At 27.9% G+C, this 20,358-nt stretch overlaps 3 protein-coding genes across 4 annotated transcripts; 1 reads left to right on the top strand and 2 right to left on the bottom strand.

The window, feature by feature from the left end:
* Nucleotides 1–241: 241 nt before the first annotated feature.
* Nucleotides 242–11,017, bottom strand: LOC111033772 (lipase maturation factor 2-like). Its single transcript, XM_022314687.1, has 11 exons — nucleotides 10,693–11,017; nucleotides 7,828–8,008; nucleotides 6,317–6,418; nucleotides 6,018–6,250; nucleotides 4,444–4,622; nucleotides 4,190–4,295; nucleotides 3,966–4,112; nucleotides 3,455–3,901; nucleotides 3,166–3,382; nucleotides 2,307–2,458; nucleotides 242–650 (listed from the first exon to the last, which is right to left on the bottom strand). Exons 1-11 carry the CDS (start codon nucleotides 10,787–10,789, stop codon nucleotides 526–528), a joined length of 1,986 nt encoding a protein of 661 aa, XP_022170379.1. The 5' UTR covers nucleotides 10,790–11,017; the 3' UTR covers nucleotides 242–525.
* A 473-nt stretch (nucleotides 11,018–11,490) lies between these two features.
* On the top strand, nucleotides 11,491–14,798 carry LOC111033776 (metallophosphoesterase 1 homolog). Of its 2 annotated transcripts, none has more exons than XM_022314698.1 (6): nucleotides 11,491–11,809; nucleotides 12,517–12,898; nucleotides 12,974–13,105; nucleotides 13,190–13,309; nucleotides 13,387–13,636; nucleotides 13,926–14,798. In XM_022314698.1, the coding sequence occupies exons 1-6, from the start codon at nucleotides 11,754–11,756 to the stop codon at nucleotides 14,081–14,083; spliced, it is 1,098 nt and encodes a 365-aa protein (XP_022170390.1). In that variant the 5' UTR covers nucleotides 11,491–11,753; the 3' UTR covers nucleotides 14,084–14,798. The 2 variants fall into 2 exon arrangements, with proteins under 2 accessions (XP_022170390.1, XP_022170389.1); XM_022314697.1 differs by having other exon boundaries at nucleotides 11,491–11,946.
* A 252-nt stretch (nucleotides 14,799–15,050) lies between these two features.
* Nucleotides 15,051–16,334, bottom strand: LOC111033778. The gene is made up of 2 exons (XM_022314701.1): nucleotides 15,889–16,334; nucleotides 15,051–15,804 (listed from the first exon to the last, which is right to left on the bottom strand). The coding sequence occupies exon 2, from the start codon at nucleotides 15,761–15,763 to the stop codon at nucleotides 15,293–15,295; it is 471 nt and encodes a 156-aa protein (XP_022170393.1). The 5' UTR covers nucleotides 15,764–15,804; nucleotides 15,889–16,334; the 3' UTR covers nucleotides 15,051–15,292.
* Between the last annotated feature and the right edge of the window lie 4,024 nt (nucleotides 16,335–20,358).

The following is a 20,358-nucleotide window of genomic DNA, read 5'->3' as shown; positions in this document are numbered from 1 at the left end:
AAATACGAAATTTATTTAATATATTAAATTATTCTAAAAATATTAATACATTTTTGTTTATTAATGTTTGAAATGCAAATTCGAAACTACAAAAATTATTATGACAATCTAAAACCGCTATACAAAACGTGAACACACTACCTACTTTGTTGCTACATACAAAATATACTACACAGTACGGAGATTGACCTATGCTAATTATTTTAAAACACAACAGTCTCAAAATAATAACATAATTAATATAAAGAAACACAATTTAATGATTGTTATAACATAAAAAAAAATTTAAATACAAACCACAAAATTCGAATTAAAAGAAAATATAAAAAAATTAAAAATAAAAGTAATACAAAGGTGTATATACATAAAATACAAAATTTTTTTTAAAAAATTGAATTCTTTCTGAGTTCACAGATCATCTTGGGAAGATTAACAAAAATATGAAGTGTTTTAATTGAATAAAAAAAAAAACCATATTAAGTCTTCAGCAGCACACAAACTTTTATATTAATATAATAATTGCATTCAAATAGAAGAAACATTGGAGCCAACGGGTACTAATATCAATACAAAACCGGCCATTAAAAATCCAAATATCAATATTCGTGGATCGACTGCAAGGAGAATTGATCTAATTTGGTCCAATATTTCTGTAATTAAAAATGCACATACATAAATAAGTGTAATTTACTACTACATTTAAATAAATGTATTATAGCTTATATTATATAAATCAAACATAATATAACAAATATTCAATAGTATGAGTATTTATACTACTTTATATTAATATACTAGGTATATAAATTATACATAAAGAACTATTTCATTTTAACCATGTAAAACATAAATATAAATGCATTAAAAATAAAATATACAAACAATAATGTTTAGATGTAATTAAATATTGTTTGTTTTCAGACTCCGTCTAATTTTCTATTGGATATAGATTATATGCAATATAATTGTATGTATACTTCTACTCAGTATCACAGCTTATTAGTATTAATTATTATCATGTGTGTTATAAACAATGTATACATATTTTAGAATATTTCAATCTCAAAAAATTATCTTAACTATGGACACCTCCAAATAAATCAGCAATACATTTGTAGAGCACATGTGCAGATGTTTAAACTTGGGAAGTAAATTCTCATACATATTTTGTCTTATTAATTGTACAAAAAGTGAAGAAAATTTACATGAAAGAGTCCAAACCAGTTTTGAAATTAAAGCAACAATGATATCATGTATTATAATATTCTTCAATTTATGTTTAAGTATTTATATTTCTGTTGACTGTTAGTTATTTTAGTAAAATAACTCCAAAGTACAATAATGAGAGTGAGAGAACAATAGAGAAGAGTTATCAAAAAGTGATTCCAAATTTATATTGATAATATGTTGAATAACATGATCTCTGTAAGTATATATCCTGTCTAGCTTTTTAAAATTGCTATTAAATTTTGTATTGAACATTGAAATTATTAAAACCAATAAAGGCACATTCAAACAGAAAGTGAGCTGACCGCTCGGTCTTTGTAAAATATTACAACTGGACTGCTACATGCTGCCTTCCACATACCAGTCTGCCATGGCAGCCCACCCTCTGTTTGATCAGAATTTAAGGATAATCGTAAACTTGAATATAAAACATAAACACAATAATTATTGTACCTAAACCTTTCAAAAAGTTTAGCTATCTGTAAATATTAATGGTTATTACTTATAAGTTAATAATAAAATAACGATGGCTACTCTAAAAGTCTAAATTAACTAATTAAATTCTTGATTATTCCATAAAATGACACCACAACATACTGTGTACCCATAGCCTAAGCCCACATGTACATACATGTCAATTACAGCACTATACATACTAATTACATATTATGTGAATTTTAGTGAAACACTAAAACTTATGTTTTGTATTTTCAATAATATAGCTTTCTGAGTTACATAGTATGAACACTTATACAAATTTAAGAGAAGAAGTATATCTATAACTATGTATGTGAGTCGATTTTCGATATTTTAATCATTAAGTTTAGTAATTAAAATATCAAAAATTGACTTTTACACAGGCACAGATTAACTTATCTTCTACAACATTAATATGTGTTTTTACTCACAAACCACTCAATAAATCAAACTATTGGAAATACAAAAATTGATTTTCATTGAATGTTTCTTTACTAATTACTATTCATACCTATTGAGTAAAAACCAAAAACCTCACAATTCAATTATACTATATTGGGGATAAAATAATTATAAAATATATATTTATTAAAAAAACTTACGTTTAAAAATTGGATTCACAGGTAACGGAGTTCTGTTAGTCAGTAAAATTTTATGGGACTTCAATGTATCCAATAATACTTGATTATTTTTATCCATCGGAGCTATGAATTCAGAATTTAATATTTGTCGATTCCACCAAACTCCTCTTTCCCTATTGACATATGTAATTATTAATTGTTAACTCAATTGTTTGACAATAATTATATTTAAATTATTTAATTCAGAGCTTGATATAATATAATTTACAATTAGGACTGGAAAATTTGAGCATATAAATCACAAAATATGTACCTACTTAAAAATATGCGTTATGTATACCAGCGGTCGCCAACCTTTTGGATCTTGCAAGCCACTAAGACCATATTCTAAATTTTACGGACCACGTATAGCTCATAATAGTTTTTTACATAAATACCATTCTACTACTGATACATTTTACACCAAATTAATATAAAAAAATACATACATAAAAAAGGTTTTATTTTTATTTATAACAAAAGTTTTAAGTTTTAATTAAATTTTAGTGTGATATTTGTTTCTGTTTGTTTTGAAGAATTATGTGCAATTTTGGCTCCAATGTAGTCACTGCAAGGTATAGAGCTTTACTAATTTCTAGCTATTTTTCTGCAGACCACCCAAATTTTCTTGCAGACCACCGGTTGGCCACTGCTGATATATGCTATAAATTAGGGGTCACCAACCAGTTGACTGGTCAATCTTATTAAAAATTAAATGAATATCTGTTGATGATGTGCACAATCTCTAAGTTTAAGACTTAAACATATCTTTGACCTTCATACACAAGGTTCAGTATTTATAAGCTAAGAAAAACATACACCTGATATTTAGTTAACATACCGTTGTAACTTTGATGAAAACTGATATTTGTAAAGGGCTACTTTAACAAACTTAGGTGGATTTTTACCAAATGGTATTTGGTTAGTGTTTAGTAATGAGAGAACTTCTTTCTGATTATTTAACAGACGATACACAACACTCATAAGCCAAGGATTTTGAGCTGGTAAAGAATGAGCAGCGAAAAACAGTTGGCGATCAAGTAATGGCTTGTAAGGAGCTGAAAATAATTATAAGTATTATTTAAATAAAAATTTAATGAAGTACATATGATATTAAACAAAATACAAACCAATAATCGGTGGTGTAACATTTACATTTCCAGGTTTGTATAAGAACTGATATTCATACCATGGTCCCTTTATATCACTGGCACCTTGTATCACAATTTCTTTACGGGTTTCCAGGCTGATAAATTCTTTAGGTGGTAAATAGGAGTTACTAATTTTATAAGGAGCTAATTTATTGTAAAATATTTTTAAATCCTTTGGAACAGTATTATTAACACTTTTATGAAGAGCAGAAAAATTGACCGAACTCAATGAAAATATACCCAAACAAATGGATACATATAATGTTGATGTTATTAATGCTGAAAAGGAACCATCAGTTTTACTCTTCAAAGGCAGAGATGAATAAAGTGCCTTTAAACATTCAAAAACAAATGAACCTAAGGCAAAATAGGCAATAAATGGCAAACTTTTGCCTAATATGACATTAAACTGTTGCTGTGTAAATGCTGAAAAAAAGCAATTGATTAATAAAACGATTATGAATATTAACACAAAATAAAAACAAATTACCAATTGTGAAATCTGGTGTATTTGCTGGGGAAATGCGGAAATTGTACAACATGGGAAAAACAGCTATTAGTATGGTAATAACATTGATCGTCATAAGTCTTGTGAACACAGTAGAACACCATAAGCGAGTTCTAGCCAGAGCTAATTCTAGTAAAGTTAAATAATTTCATTTTTAATTATAAAATAAAATAATGTATTAACAATAATTAAACAACTGTTTTTACCTTTATAAAATGTATGGTCATCCAACAATGATAAACATAAAACTATATATAAAAGATTGTAATAGCTATAATTTCCTGATGCCAAAATGCCAACTTGCATGAATACCTAGAAATATAAGTAAAATGTATATAGTATACTGTACAGTTACCTAAGTTATAAAAATATTACCTTAAAGATTTAAGTCATTTTAGTACATGTAATCATTTGATAATCTATTGTATATAATGTATATAATATCAAATTAAAATAATACCTGAATATAAAATGCCAACTTTTTAACTGACCGAATAGGTACCAAGAACATTAATGGAACAAATAAATCATTAATTTCTGCAAATACTGTAATAGTTTTCAAAAACCAAAGTGGAAAATAGTGAGCATACCAGGAAATAGCATTTGGTAGAGGCATGCTTTCAAAATATTTTGATAAAGCTGAAATAAAATAAAATTATTACATTTATTTAAATTATAGAATATAATTCAAGGCATTGTTTAATTTTATGACTTATAATTAGAGTCCGGATTTATATGCATTTACATATTTGTAATGAGTGTATGCATTTTGATGGGAGTAAGAAATGTGGATGATTTGCACAGAAAAAAGTTTATTTTGCATATAAATGCACATTTTAGAGATGACTGCATATTTGAAAATTTTTGCATATTCAAGCATATTTTGTATATAGTTTATTAAGCCAATTATTTTGTTTCAATTTCATCGCTGAAATTATTAGTACATTACATATTGTTGGGAAATAAATGTTATTCTCCGTATGTTATATTTTTGGACAGTTCATGTTAAAATTATATCTCGTTTATCACAAGTCGCAACACGGTCATCGGTAACAATGCTGACTGGTTTTATTATTAGACTTATACTTTGTAAACTGCTGCGTGGTGTTGTTGCGTTGCCGTTGTCGGGCATAATCGCCAGTCAATTGTGCACTAGTGCACATATATCATTTCGTAATTCGCGTTCCGTAAATTTATAAATTTTAAAATGCCGAAAAGTCAAAGCACTATTCCAACTTTAATAAAAACATGGATTTTTCTTTATTAAATATTTACTGTTATTTAATAAATGTTTAAAGTCAATGTCTACAATTAAAAAATTAAGTTTATCTAATTTTGTTGAATTATTATTTATGGAAGAAATTTAAAAACAAATATTAAAATGCATATATTTTGGGTATAAGAGCATATTTTTGCATATTATTAAAAAAAATAAAAGCATATCAAGTGCATATTTTGAAGTTTTTTGATGCATAATTGCATACTATTTTGGCCTTTTTGAGTGCATACAAATCTGGACTCTACTTATAATAGTTACCTATTACTAATTACTAACTTTGTTTTTAGTCATTTTAGTATAGAATAAGACAACTTAACTAATAGAGCTTCATTTATTTAATATTCAGGATCCTCATTAGTAGGATTATAGATTCAGTTAATGTAATATAAAGTCAATTAATATGGTACGTCTATTTTCTCAGAAAATTAAAATGTTATTAAAGAGTTTGTGAAAAAACAAAATTTTTAAGCCATTTGACAAAATATGAATTCATAAATACTTAAAACTATAGGTTCTCTGTTCGCCAAGAAAATGTGGTTACTTTGCATATGACTGTGAGCAAGAAGTGGAAAGGTAAGTTTTTGTGACTAGATGCGTGTTTTGATTTGTATGCAACCACATTCCCTCTGCAAACAGTGCATATTTTTTATCATTCTAAATAACAAGTATAAAAACTGAAAAATATCTACCGTACCATGTAATATTGTGATTATATGAAGCAACCTATATTATTAAAAATATTTTATGTTACATACCAGTCAAATCATACCAGATTGGTGACTTAGAACTCATTTTAGCAACACCAGCAGAAAATGCTACTCTAAATAGCAACCATCTTACGAGCCAAAAAGGAATTGAATCATGGGGTAATGATGCAAGCGAAGTTTGAAGACGTAAATTGCGTTTCTTTGAAGGGATTCTTAATTTTTGAAAAGGTAATGGTGCAATCAATATGCATAATAATCCCACTTCCAGTAGAAGCTCATCACTAAATTAAATAAATTTGTATGACAAAATTGTGTTAACTAATATACATTTTATATAAAAAACTTACGCTAAGTCCGACAAAAATATTTGACCAACGTTGTATAGTGATAAATATGAGATCCAAAGAGAGAAAAACAAAAATTTGTTGCAAACTTTTTGTGTCAAGAACCTTAAACATATGGAAAAAAAAAACAAATGAATTTTCAAAGTAATTTATACATTTTTAAATTATTTAAAAATGCATGCCAATAAAATATTATACGAAGTAACTCTTTTATAATTAGTAAGTACTATTTAACTATTACTTACTATTATTTTTTAAACCAATAATACTATTAATAGTATTAAACAAAAACAAATCATAAAATGATAGGTTTGGTATTTCGAAAGACATCTGAACTACAATAGTACCTATATTTTACTACAATAATTTAAATTCAGTACATACTGTTTAAACATAGGCTTTAAGTCTCTAAAAGGAAACTATAAGTGGATGAGTTATACATTATATTATAACAAAATTCTAAGAATTAAATAAGACAAATTGTTACATTATCACAACTTGTATGGTAAACTAATGAGCATATATATCTTTGAAATAATAGGCAACTTATGGATGTATGGATTCTTACAGATACAAATCACGATGAGCTTAAGACTATTTCTATGTTGTCATTATATTTTGGGTTGTTCATTTAATATAGAAGTTTGTGGGACATATACTCTATTTAAATGTAGTGCGGTCAATTTAATATTACACTGTTATTTAAGTTAAGAGTACGCCACACCGGCATGTGTTGTCTCCGTCTTACAAACGCATAACATACCAAATTTATGCTCGGCAATTCATGTCTTATGCCGTTGGCTTAAAAATTAGATTGAATCAACCTATTATGCAACTTGATGATAAGAACTTAATCTGTTTTGTTGGAAGTTTATTTATGATATTTCAGTTTAAAGTGAGATATACTTGTATAATAAATGTAAATTAAAAATGCTCATAACTCACTTAAAAACTGAATTATTATGAAAAAACTTCTAACAAAACACAGAATAAGTTCTTACCATTAAGTTTCATAATAGGTCGATTCACTCTAATTTTTAAGCTATTGGCATAAAACGTGAACTGCTGAGTGTAAATATGGTGTGTTATGTGTTTGTAAGACGGAGACAACACATGCGAGTGTGGCGTCCTCTTAATATTATTTGTAAAGAAAGCCTTGAAATATTTAAAAATATATTTAATGGTTTAATACGTGGTAATTGTATACAAGCAGGTAGGTATACATAATAAAATATTAATTTTTAAGTCTTTTACTTTAGGTTTACTTTCCTGTTAAGAATTCAAAAAGAAAATTATTTATTGCTTTGATATACAGTCAAGCTCTATTTATAAATTATAATATACAAACAGTTATCTTAACACTGATCAAATAATTTATTCTAAAGCTTCACAGTTAAAGTTGTACATCAAACAAACGTTTATAATGTGTACATACCTACAATTGCATAATTCTTTACACAACAAATTTATTATATTTTAATAAATTGTTTACAAGATAATCTAAGATAACTCACCCAAGGAATGCAAAAAATATCCCGAACAAGCATATTACATCAAACATATACTCAGCATTCAAACCAATTTCAGATGAAAACCATAATAATGTAGGTTTAAAATTAAATTTATCAAATACTTTAGGACTCTCGTTAATCAATGTATTTTTTGCTGGTAATACTCCATTTTCTCCAAACAAACCTGGAAAATGAATAGATTATATATATTTGTATTAATTTTAACTATTAAATTAATAACAACTAGTAATGAAATACTAATTACTCGACTAGGTAATTATTGTCATTGAATATAAATATTAATCAATGTTATTATGAAGTAACTGGCAATTAAATATAAATATTTTAACATGAATATGTTTTGGGGCTGAATACAAAATTTTTGGTTTCAAACCGATTTTTTTTAGGTTTTTGTTGTCATGATTACTTATTAATAAAAAAATATTTATGACTCAAAGAATTTTTTTGTTAAAGCAAAATATTGAGTAGGTGCTTTGGTTTTTTAAAATTAACTTTCAACCAAAGTAATACCTAAAAAAACCTTGTATTTCAATATGTAGATACAATTTGATCGTATATTTAAGTAGTTTATTTATTTGGTAGGTACATACAATGTACAATATTATCACTAATTAAGATATATTTCCCTTAGTCTAACCTAGGATAGAGGGCCCAATATAGTAGGTATTATTTATTACATTACATTTGAAAATATTTCACTAATTAATTCTTTCTAAACATTTTTTTCTAATCATGTAATTAAGATAGTGTTTTACTGCGCAGATATTTGTGTCTAAATACGTAGGGGTAACCTGGACAGCCCGCTATTATTTTGGAGTAAACTTGTACCTATAGGTACTTAATATTATTAACTCCAAAAATACCTTTTCTGTTTAATATAAACTAACACAAACATTGTTCAATAGTGTCATAAGCATAACTCATAACTGTTGTATCGATATTAACGAATGTAGGGACTATCGCTCCTCCTTTTTTAATCTTCACTTCAAAGCCGTTACTCCAATGCCCACCTATCTACTATACTCTTTCATCTGACTCCGGTCTAAACATTAAAACTTACCTATAAATAACAATATATTAATAACAAATGGATACTCATAATATAAGTTTTAAAATAATTACATTAACTAGGTAGGTAGGTACCTCAGGTTTTTAAGAAAAGGAAAAGAACATTTAATTAATTTTTATTCTTTGTTTTAGTATATCAAAAAAATTCTAGATAATAACTGTAACTAGGTACTAACTTTATTATTTGGTAGAATATATTTATCAATTATACCTAATTAACACATATTTGTATAGCAAATATAAGTATAATTACTAGCATAGGTAACTTAATACAATTTTGATAGTAAATAATGTTTTATTAAAAAAATTCTAAACTATTTCTTTAAAATTACTATTTAGTGTATTAGTATTTATGGAGCAGTAAAATAAGGCTCTCATTATAGAATCCATGTTTATAAAATAAAGACTTGATTTAGATCTATTATTTTGAATAATAAATATTGCGTAAGTTGAGATATACATTTATAAATGATTTAATTATAATACTACTCTAGTATTATTCGTAGCATAGAAACAATCAATTGTTTGTACAATTATATATTCAAATAAAGCATTTAAATAGACAACTCTATAATTAATAAAAAATATTATATACCTACCTACCTACCTGATTTATAAAATATATATTAGGTTCTACCACCTACACAACTACCTAATAAGTAAGTAGTGTAGCATATTTTCATTGAGCCTGTTAACATTTTGCTTACCAACAACCTTTTTCTAATAAGACTTACCTCTCAAACTCTTAGGCTAACCTAACTTAATCAACAGTTTAAAACTGAAATGTATACAATAACAACAAAATTCAACAAGACATCACAAATTATAATGATTGACCTGTCACCTGAATAAAGTTCTTTCTGAGTATCATTAATTCTATATCATAACATCTAACTGACTAAATTCCAAAATATGAAATCAAACATTTATGTATATTGGTGTGTTAGAATTAGCTTTAGAAAATACATTTTTTTTTAAAAGGTAAAATATAAAAAAAACATTAAGTTCAAAATTGATGATATTTTTTATAGTGAGGTAGTATTTGTTAAGTGAGGCAATAATCCCTTTGTACTAGCTTGGCACTGTTCCAGGTTTAGAACCATTTAAATATTCAAGTAAACATGTAAAACTTCAATTTTTTTAAATATACAATTTTATATTTAATAAGAGCCTTAGAATAATATTAACATAATAATAATACTTATTAAATAGTATGTACCTAGTACCTACCAACCTATACAAATAAGTTTGTTCTTGACCTTTCAAATATTCAAAGCCTAATGTATAAAACCTGAATACATCGTATTTAAATAAACATGATAATTTATAATACAAATATTATTTGTTGTTGTCGAGGACTTAATAATTATCAGTATTGATTTTGACACAAATTGACGGGTAGTATAGATAGTGAAGTTTGTTTTGTATAATGTGTTTATATAATGGAATCTAACAATTGTATAAAAATACAGTAAAAAATGTATAAATCTAATGTCATCATACAAAAGTTTGTTAACAATGGTGTCATCAGTATGACCGAGAAACAGAGTAGATGAAGTGATATCAGTTTGATGAACAATTTTGTGGTGCAGCGAAAAGGGGACCAAAAAATCGTCTAAAAATCGTGGAGTAATAACGAAGATAAAATTCATGGTGCAAAGACAATATATCCTCCGGTACCATGACACCGTCGGCAACATAGACGAAAAGTCGAAATTTCAGGATTGAATCAAGCAGTTCCGGGGGAAAGGCTGCCAACCGACCCTAAACCATACTCACCGGAGTTTTGGACGTAGAGTGCAACGAACGCCTGCAAGTAGATGACAGAGACGCCTCTCAGGAACAGGTTCCTTGTATACCGTATATACTGCTGCATGTCGTCGTCGGTCGGGCAGCAAGTCGACCAAACCCTTTAAAGAAAAATTATGTCTTCACACCGTTACTCGACGACGGATTAATATTTGGAAATCATGATCGAATGGGTTTACCAATGCGGTTTGGGAATACGTTTAACTGATAGCTGAAACTCTAATAGTAAACCTCTAAGGGCGACTAGTCTACACGACGGTCGACGAAACGAATTGCTATTCGCCGGGCGGCCCCGACGTATATATATTTTATTATCGGTTCTCTTTTCCCTCAGACAAACCGGTGTAGCCACCTAACCGCCATGAAATATTTCCCACTTTCGCGGGTGTGGAGCCCGCCGATTGGTCGAACCAGATATGATTACGTTGTGACGCTATCCGGTAACTGATCCTAGTTTCGCATTGCGGTTACCAATATTTACCATGACATGGTTGTGTAAAAAATCAGCGCAAATCACAGATATGTATATTAAACTATTTATGTTTAATATACATATCTGTGGCGCAAATACTGCGGCTGCTGCTGAATACTAATAAACTAACATTTTGTACTTTATCAGCTGACGTCATAAGGTTATACCTGTAATTTCATAATTTCTGCAAAGTGCAAGGGGCAACCTCTATTATCTTAAATCGTGGCGGAAAACACCACCACCGAATGATAATGGCATGATAATGGTTGATTAGAAGTGATAACGATGTGAGCACGGTTTAAGATAAAATTTAGATATACCTATTTATTTATTTAATTCGTGGTTATTAAATAATTCATTAATAATTCTATTTTAATAGATTTATATCTTTTGTAGTAATAATTATTATTTTGTACTTACATAGGTCGTTACATAACTCAAGACTGTAGTTACGAGCAGCTATGAGTACCCATTATAAATTTCTATTTTTTTGTTTTGAAAATATGAAATTCGTAGTGTACTATATAAGTCATAAACCATAACTCAATAACTGAATTCAATGCGTCCAAAATTATTTTTAATTTCGTTCTGGCGGCTGCCTATTAAATTCCATCTGTAACTATATTAAAAAATTAACTATGTTTATTATTTTGTGTTTTCATTTTCAATGAGCTTAATACCATAATAATGTTCCATTTGTTTTATTTAACGAGACTGAAGACTGTTTTTGAATTGACCAAACACAAATTAAAGTATGTTTATGTGCTATAGAATTTATACAAAATGATAACTGTGTGATTAAGAATTAATTATTAACTATCATAAACTAACAAGTTATTTATTTATTTATTTTCATTACACAGGCCGGGGCCCCATATGAAGTATTTAAAGATATTTACAATGACTTGTTAAGTAATAATATAATATAACATTTTTTATTTAATTGAAAAATATAAATATTAAATTCGGTAGGTATATATAATATATACAGTGTGAATATCAATATGGGAAACTAATTTTTTCATAATTATCTAAATATCTTAGTATAAAATGTGAAATAAGATGTTTCAATTATTTAAAAACAAAACTATTTGATGAGTCTTAAACCCTTAAGCCTACTAATCTATCATAGCCAGTAAACATACTAAGGTGAAAATAAACAATGTTTTTGTTACAAGTCCTGCCAAAAAAAATCTTAAGTTATTTTTTTAGGAAATTACTGATACAAATAATTTAATTAAACACTTGAATAAACACACAATAAGATAAACTTTTATTTCAATATTTCTTTTGTTAATATTGTATTTATCTTATGTTTTCAGTGAATATATTTATTATTATTTGGTATTGCTTCTTGTTTCTACTACAATTTATAATGAATGGTTTGTATACTCGCTGTATGCAAATAAATGGCCAACATTATACTGTGGTAATGAGAAGTTTTGTAAAACCATCTTACTAGTTGCTGATCCACAAATATTAGGGGAAGAAAGAGAAAATGTAATAACACGCTGGGATAGCGATCGATATTTATTCAATACATATGGTCGAGCATTGCAGCATGTTAACCCTGATAATGTTATATTTATGGGTGATTTAATAGATGAAGGATCATTAGCTGATCAAAAGACTTTTGAACGTTATTTACATAGATTTAGTAAAATATTTTTTTTAAAAAATACAGTTCCCCTTGCATCTAAAAATGTAAGTAGTTATTTTAATTACTTAATATTTTAAATTGTATGTAATTTTTATTTATCAATCATTATTACTTTTTAGGTGATTTTTATCCCAGGTGATAATGATATTGGTGGCGATGAAGAAATTGTAATCCGAGAAAAAGTTGATAGATTTCATCTTTACTTTGGTTCGCCTGGAGTAATTGAAAATGAAAAGATAGAATTTATCATGGTACAATAAAAATTTTGAAAATATGCCTCTAGTATTATACTGTCATTTTTTATTGTTGTTATTAATATTAAATTAAAACTATAGGTAAATCAACTGATAGATTCAATGCCAAAAAATATCAATCCTACAAATCGAACAAATACTGTAAAAATTATGTTTTCACATATTCCTTTGACAACAAAATGGACAAAATTCACAGATAAAGTAATTCTGCGTTATATATATTTTTTTTTTAATCTGAATTTAATTTTAATTCTGAGAATATTTTAATATTTTTCAAGGTTATTAATGAGTTCAAGAGCGAATTCATATTCTCAGCTCATGATCACTCTTCTTTTAATTTTATTAGTGACATTAAAAAAAGAACACACACATATGTTCAAAGGCTTGGACATAACAGCTTTGATGAAATGTCCAGGGCTCAATGGAGGTTTGGACAACAATCACCAAATTCAGTCAGTGAAATAATTGTGCCAACCTGCTCCTATAGAATGGGATCAAATAATATAGGATATGGTGTATTAACAATTGGTGAGACATTATAAAATTATTATCTCTTCCGTTAATTTGTTTATTTAAAACTATAATTTAAATTTATTAAACATGCATACTTGCATTGTAATAATGAGATTTAAATTATAGCATTCAGTTACTTATAAAAAAAGCTTACAACCTTGTAAATAAATTTAATCCATGGTGTAATCGTAATGAAAAAAGTGATTTGTGTGTTTTGTATGTTTAGTATTTTATCTTTTTACGACACCTTAGAATATCTAATTAAACATAACTTTGTTTAATTAGCATTTTACATTTTTTCCAGATACATTCAGACACTCGGTCACATACACTATTTTATGGCTTCCATCAAGATTTGCTTGTCTTTATGTATACTTGTATGTTTTAGTGTTATGTATTATTTTGTACTTCTTACATTTAATTACCAGAAATAGCAAAACAATCATATACAGGGTTATGTAAACAAATTAATGCGCACATCTTGCATTTTATTATAATATTGATACACAATTTATGTCAGCTGTATATGTGGTGATTTTTTCAAAGAACATAACTATGTATTTCAAAATATTCTTGACTAAATAACAGAATGCACAAAAATATATTCTTACATTAATTTTTTTTATATTTCATATAATATGTGACATTTTCACTTATTTTTTGTTTCTTGTCTCATTAAAATATTCATTAGATCATTTTTATGACAATCTTTTATCAACAAATTATGTATGTATGATTTCATTTTTTATTACTAAAACCAATTGTATATAATATTATAAATTATAACTGTTGTTTTAATTAAACCATCATCATTAAAATTTGTACAAAGGAATAACAATTTTTCAGAACTAAAAAAAAACATTATAATTAATTAAGGTACTTACGGTCTGGGAAAACTGGGGTCGACTAAAGTTATATTAATAAATCTAATTAAAGATAGAAATCAATTATATCATTGATAGATAACTGACCTAAACTTATTCAGTATCAGTCCGTCAGTATGCAAATTTATGAATATGTCCAATTCAACATTTCTTACTTATTTGCAAACAGCAAAAATGATCTCCCCATGAATCCTCTACTGATATTAAGTAATACGTATAAAATAAAATAACTTGTTTCAAAACATTAAATGGTTGACCATGTTAAATTGCTCAAATATACCATTTATACCGAACAAAATGACTAAAATATTTTTAATATGTCTTGATTATTTCAACTATTTAAGTAGAATATTATTTACTGTAAAAAAAAATTACTTTGCACAACTTATTTGAACTACCCAAGTATTATTTATATGATCAAATTTTTAATGACAGTTAATTAATATCTATATACAAATGGAGCTATGATTTTTTGATATTTAAATAATTAAAAATATGCATTGGGTAAATCGTTGACATAAAAAATACTACAAACAGGCAAGAAGTAAAAGAAAACTATAGTATTGTGTTTTATTCTTTGCCATAAAGTTGATTAAAATAAATTCATCATATCAATAAACAGAAATTCAACAACATAACAAAGTAGCCTTTTATTCATTTAAACAGAACTACTTACCATGGTTTTAAGTATATAATTAAAATATCATACATTTAAGCATAATCTTTCATATTATCATTGAAACATATTTGAACTCCTATATATAAGTTTCTATTGAGCTACCAATGTTCAAAGCTTTTGAATTGTAGATTGAAATAACACCTTCTGATAATCTTTGACAGCATCAGTGCAATTCAATGGGGTTCCCTTATTATTGGCTAAACAATCCAATAAAACGTTTTCTTTTTCTATTGTAGTTTCACTCAGTACTCCGTCTTTAATTATAGGTAACAATTTCTTGACATTTTCATATGTTTTTTTGTATTCTATTTCGACATTGCGGTTCAGAGCTTTTTGACTGTTGTTGACATGGTGAAAACGCTGCTCCCACCTTTTGTCATTGGCTTCTAGCTCTTGCTGAACAACCTTCTGTATTTGCAGAGACGACGGTTGCACATACGTCGGTAAAATGTGTGAACCCTGGTCAACTGGTGCTATTTGCTCTTGACCTCGGAGTCTTTCAACAACCTTGTCTGACAAAGTGATCACATTTGGATTTTCAATTTCTAGTGTTCGAGTAGTGCTAGATGATCCGCCCATTTTGGCATACGGTTTTTTTAATACTTACGATGGATGATAAGCTAAAAAGAAAATTTAAAGTTAATCAGAATTTATCAAGCAAAAAATAATGATTTATTTATTATAATGTAATGTTGATAATTTACCCAAATAGTAGAGGAGTGCTGCAGCTGCAGAGATTAAAAATTATAAAGTTGAAATAATTTTGATATTTTTTTTTTTTTTGAACTCGTTCAACTACTTCAACTGCAAGTAATAATTTGCAAAATAAATGCGAAAATCTATGGACCACTTAGAGGCTTTAAAATTAGACATTCAAACCTCTGATTTGATTTTGAAGGATAATAACAATATGTTGGGTCAACTTATCAGTTATCACTTTTCAAATTTTCTTAACCACAAATAATATGCCGAACAAATTCGAATATTATCAATAATATTTATTTTTATTTTTAATTCAATAAAATTGCTCTATTTTAATTTTTAACACTTCTAAGGTCAAACAAATTGTATAAACTTTAATATTTTTGGTTTTGACTTTGTGAGACCAATTTAACCTACATACTACGTGCTACTACCTAATGAATCGTGCGAACTCTATATACGATAACAGTTCAGAGATAAAAAAATAATCTGTCGCAGAATAATATTAATTATTCTATGAAGATGTTCTCATAGACCTTTATTTTAAGACCGTGGACCTTATACAAAGAACAGTAAGAACTAACCTAGTAACCTATTACCTAACTTTAATATAACAAAGTTTGAAAGGTCTATGCCCTAACCAGGGCTACAGATACCAAATACCTATACTAAATACTAATTGTAAGGCCATAGACAGTAGACACTTTGGTGGGAGGGGTGTTCAACTTCCCCTTACATGACAATTAGGTATATATAAGTGTATTTATACCCCCCTCTTCCAGCGCTCCGCTGTACTACTGTATCTCCAAGCTGACCAAACCTCATAGACCAGTAAATTATTGTGCATAGCTGTGTTGACCATTGTAGCAATCCCGCTTACATATGCTGCATGTACAAGATGATGTGCAGAGATTAAAAAAAACAAGGTGAAAATAATTCAAGTCAATGTGTTAATTATATGTATACTAACATAGGTGATAGGGAGATAGATACTATCATAGAATACATGTGGCATGGACATAATAAATAATATAATAAAATAATTGTTTTTTTATTGCACTGTTATTTATTTCTTCACTAAAAGTTAATTCTTTATTTATGAAGCAATTAATTTGTATTTCTCCCTGACCCACCACCTACACAGACATGCTTGGGACATATCATGTTATATTAATTCAGTAAGACCAATCTTGTGTTGTAGACATTTCAATTTTTATGCAAGTTATAAGTCTGTAAAATATAACAAATTACAATTTAAGAGTGCCCATGTATAGCAGGAATGCATGATAATTGAAATATCATAAAAACACCCAACATACAAACACAACTAATGTTTCACTATTGTATTGAAACTAAATAACAAAAAAATGGTTAGCTTGATGAAAGTTTACATATTATATTGCACTTTAATTAGAGAGAAAACTAATAGTGCACATACATCTTAAATTTACTTAACTTCTGTTCCACTCACCTGAGGTTGAACAGAAGATTGAATAAATTCACTTTCTGGTACAGTAATCTCTTGTTATCCACGGAGGTTGCGTTCCAGAAAAGTTGCACAGATAATGAAACCCTAAATCAATGTAAATTAGGAGTTCAGGTTTTATTTTCTTAATTTTAAAAATATGTATTAATAATATTAGTACATATTTTTACCATTTTTTAATTTATTTAATTTATTAATTATTTATAAACATACTGTACATGCATATGTATTGGGAATGGAAAAACTCTGTAGCCTGTAGGTACCTTATGTATGGTATTTATCCATAATAAGTACAAAAGTATATACATAGTTGTATTATCTATAGTTAAAGAAAAATTATCTACAGTGTTCAAATAATAACTATAAAACGTCATCTTACTAATAACATTTTATCGTGGACTCAACCGCGGATAATGAGGGATTACTGTGCTACCGTTCATCCTTAATTTTCATCACATCACGTCACCACCATCATTTCTAACATCTCCAGTCAAATCCAGATGGTTTCGTACAGCAGTTTACATTTATCACAAATTCTTTAGTTCATCTTTTAAGTAGATATTTAAACCGGATATCTAATGAATTAAAAATAAAATAAAAAGCAATGTTTGAAAGTGAAAAATTAAGAGATTGCTTTAGATGTCATAAGCAGGTAATCCAGCCTTTTTTTTTTGGTAAAATGTTCTGTGTGCTTTTCGGGAGTAAGGTAGTAAGCTGAAACAGCCTTTTCACCAATCATTAAGGATTTCCACTCTATCTGGAAATTACAAAACAATGCAAAACTTTAAATATATGAATATAATTTTAATATTAACTCAAATCTCACCTGTCTGGGAAATTTGTCTTCAAAAGAAATAACAAACGTTGATGAAACCATGAAAATATGGATTTATGGCATCTAGAAGTTCAAACCAAGGCCATAAGTTATCAAGGTCATTTTGAATTAGAGAACAGTTTTTGGATGAAAAAACATTAGCAAATAATTTGAGGTCATCCACGAATAATAAGTAATCACAATATTTAAAACAAGAACCAACATCCATAGTAAAAATGGCAAACAGTAAGGGAGATATGTGGCCACCCTGAGGGACCCCTGACAGAACTGGAAATGGATCTGACAAAAAACCATTAATCCTAACTTGTTGGGATCTATCTGATAGATAACTATTAAACCAGGATAATAAAGGATCAGAAATACCGTACATACGTAGCTTAGCTAAAAGTAGAGAGTGCAGATTCACAGAGTCGAAGGCTTTGGCTTTGGCATTTTGAATTTGGCTGCCAGATTCCATGGAATTTAATACAGAATTATAAAAACAAAGTAGATTCATTTTCGTGGAACACTTCATAAAACCATGTTGAGTGGAGTTAATTATGTTCTTAAAATAAAAAGTTAACCGAGGCATCATTAAGTTTTCAATAAGTTTAGGTAACGTTGATAATTTCGAGATAGGTCTATAATTCGAGATCGAGTTTTTATTGCCTGATTTATGAATAGGGGTGATATATAACTATTTTTTCATTGGAACGGGAATACATCTTTATGTAAAGAGTGACTAAACAACTTGTGAATGGGAACATATAAGGAGTAAGTACACGAACGTAATAAGATATTAGGGATACTATCTGGTCCGAGACACGGATTTGAATCTAGAGAACTGAAGCTTTGAAAAATCTCTTCAACTGATAATTTAATAGCTGCTAAGTGGCAGTATAAGTACTATTATCAATGTTGCTAATACAGTTATTGTTACTTAAACTAAGAGTAAAAAAGACAGAGCTAAAAAATTTCTTAAACAGATTTGACACATCATGACCACCGGATGAAGATTAGTTATCAAACACTATTGTATCTGGTACTCCATTATCTACTTTTAAACTTTAAAAATAACTCCAAAAATATTTGGGATCAGTAGTGAGATCTGACTGAATTTTTTGTATATAATGGGTACGACATTTTATAAATTTCCTTTTGTATAAAACACGGAAACGGGAAAACTCATTGTATATTGAGCGGTATAGAATTGTTCGGAATCAAATCCAGCTCTCTAAGTTGAGATGTTTGATGTTATTATGTTAATCTGTTTCCTACATCTAGTAAAACGTTGATAATAGTACGGGATAGAGGAATACACGTTAGATAGAATTATTTTTGTTGATGGGTTCATCAATTTTCTGATCGGAATAATATACTCTATTTCTATAGGTGTTTGATTTTTTACTAATATGTTTGCAATTGTTTCACTGTTGAGAAATATACAAAATCTATTTGAAAGTATTATTTATTGGATTGATCCATGATTCGGTGTCTGGAGTAGGTATGCTTTTTATCGTAACTTATAGAGTTATAACTTTATAAGTCTTCTAAGTTCTAAGATTTATAAGTTAATTTACCATTGATGTCGACAACTTATAAAAGTATAACAGTAGCCAAGGAACCTCATATTATTATAAATTGTCTAAAATATATATATAAATAATTGGGTTACACCATAGTAGACCTATAAAAGTATAAACTAAAGTTTATAGGTCTATCGTCTATGTGTAACACGCACCGTGTTATCGTCACGGATTTCTATGTGTAGTTAGAATAGAACTATAGAAGCATATATTGGGTGATTCACCAAGCATGCTCACCCTCTTTTTTTCCTTTAATAATGTAGTAATTTAAAATCTGAATTTTGGATTTTTTGAATATATTTAAAAAAAACATTTTCAAATTCTTGAGAATTTTTATTCTGCTTAAAGAGTGTCCTGTGGAGATACAAATTTCTGTTTTTTTAAAGAGAACCCCCCTTTTAACTGTAAATTATTCAGTGGATAATTTTTCTCAAAAATGTCACGTATCAAATTCAAAATTCTTATGAATAGTTTTTGAGTTATTTAACTTTGTGTTCCACGGATAAAAAGTCCACGGTATGGGTTTAAAAGATAAAAGGCTATGAAGATTTGAAAATATTAATCATTAATATTTAATGTCAATCTA

Source organism: Myzus persicae, unplaced genomic scaffold (assembly GCF_001856785.1).
Source record: "Myzus persicae strain clone G006 unplaced genomic scaffold, MPER_G0061.0, whole genome shotgun sequence".
Classification (NCBI taxonomy): domain Eukaryota; kingdom Metazoa; phylum Arthropoda; class Insecta; order Hemiptera; family Aphididae; genus Myzus; species Myzus persicae.
The sequence above is the reverse complement of the archived record's forward strand: the minus strand, read 5'-3'. Positions and strand labels throughout refer to the sequence as shown.

Coding starts and splice junctions, on each gene's coding strand:
- LOC111033772 (XM_022314687.1), bottom strand. CDS start 10,789: ATGCAGCAGTATATACGGTATACAAGGAACCTGTTCCTGAGAGGCGTC. Junction 4,296..4,443: donor AGTTGGCATTTTATATTCAG/GTATTATTTTAA, acceptor TTATATTTCTAG/GTATTCATGCAAGTTGGCAT. Junction 3,383..3,454: donor TGTTACACCACCGATTATTG/GTTTGTATTTTG, acceptor AATTATTTTCAG/CTCCTTACAAGCCATTACTT.
- LOC111033776 (XM_022314697.1), top strand. CDS start 11,882: ATGTTCCATTTGTTTTATTTAACGAGACTGAAGACTGTTTTTGAATTG. Junction 11,947..12,516: donor TTGACCAAACACAAATTAAA/GTATGTTTATGT, acceptor TTATGTTTTCAG/TGAATATATTTATTATTATT. Junction 13,637..13,925: donor ATATGGTGTATTAACAATTG/GTGAGACATTAT, acceptor CATTTTTTCCAG/ATACATTCAGACACTCGGTC.
- LOC111033778 (XM_022314701.1), bottom strand. CDS start 15,763: ATGGGCGGATCATCTAGCACTACTCGAACACTAGAAATTGAAAATCCA.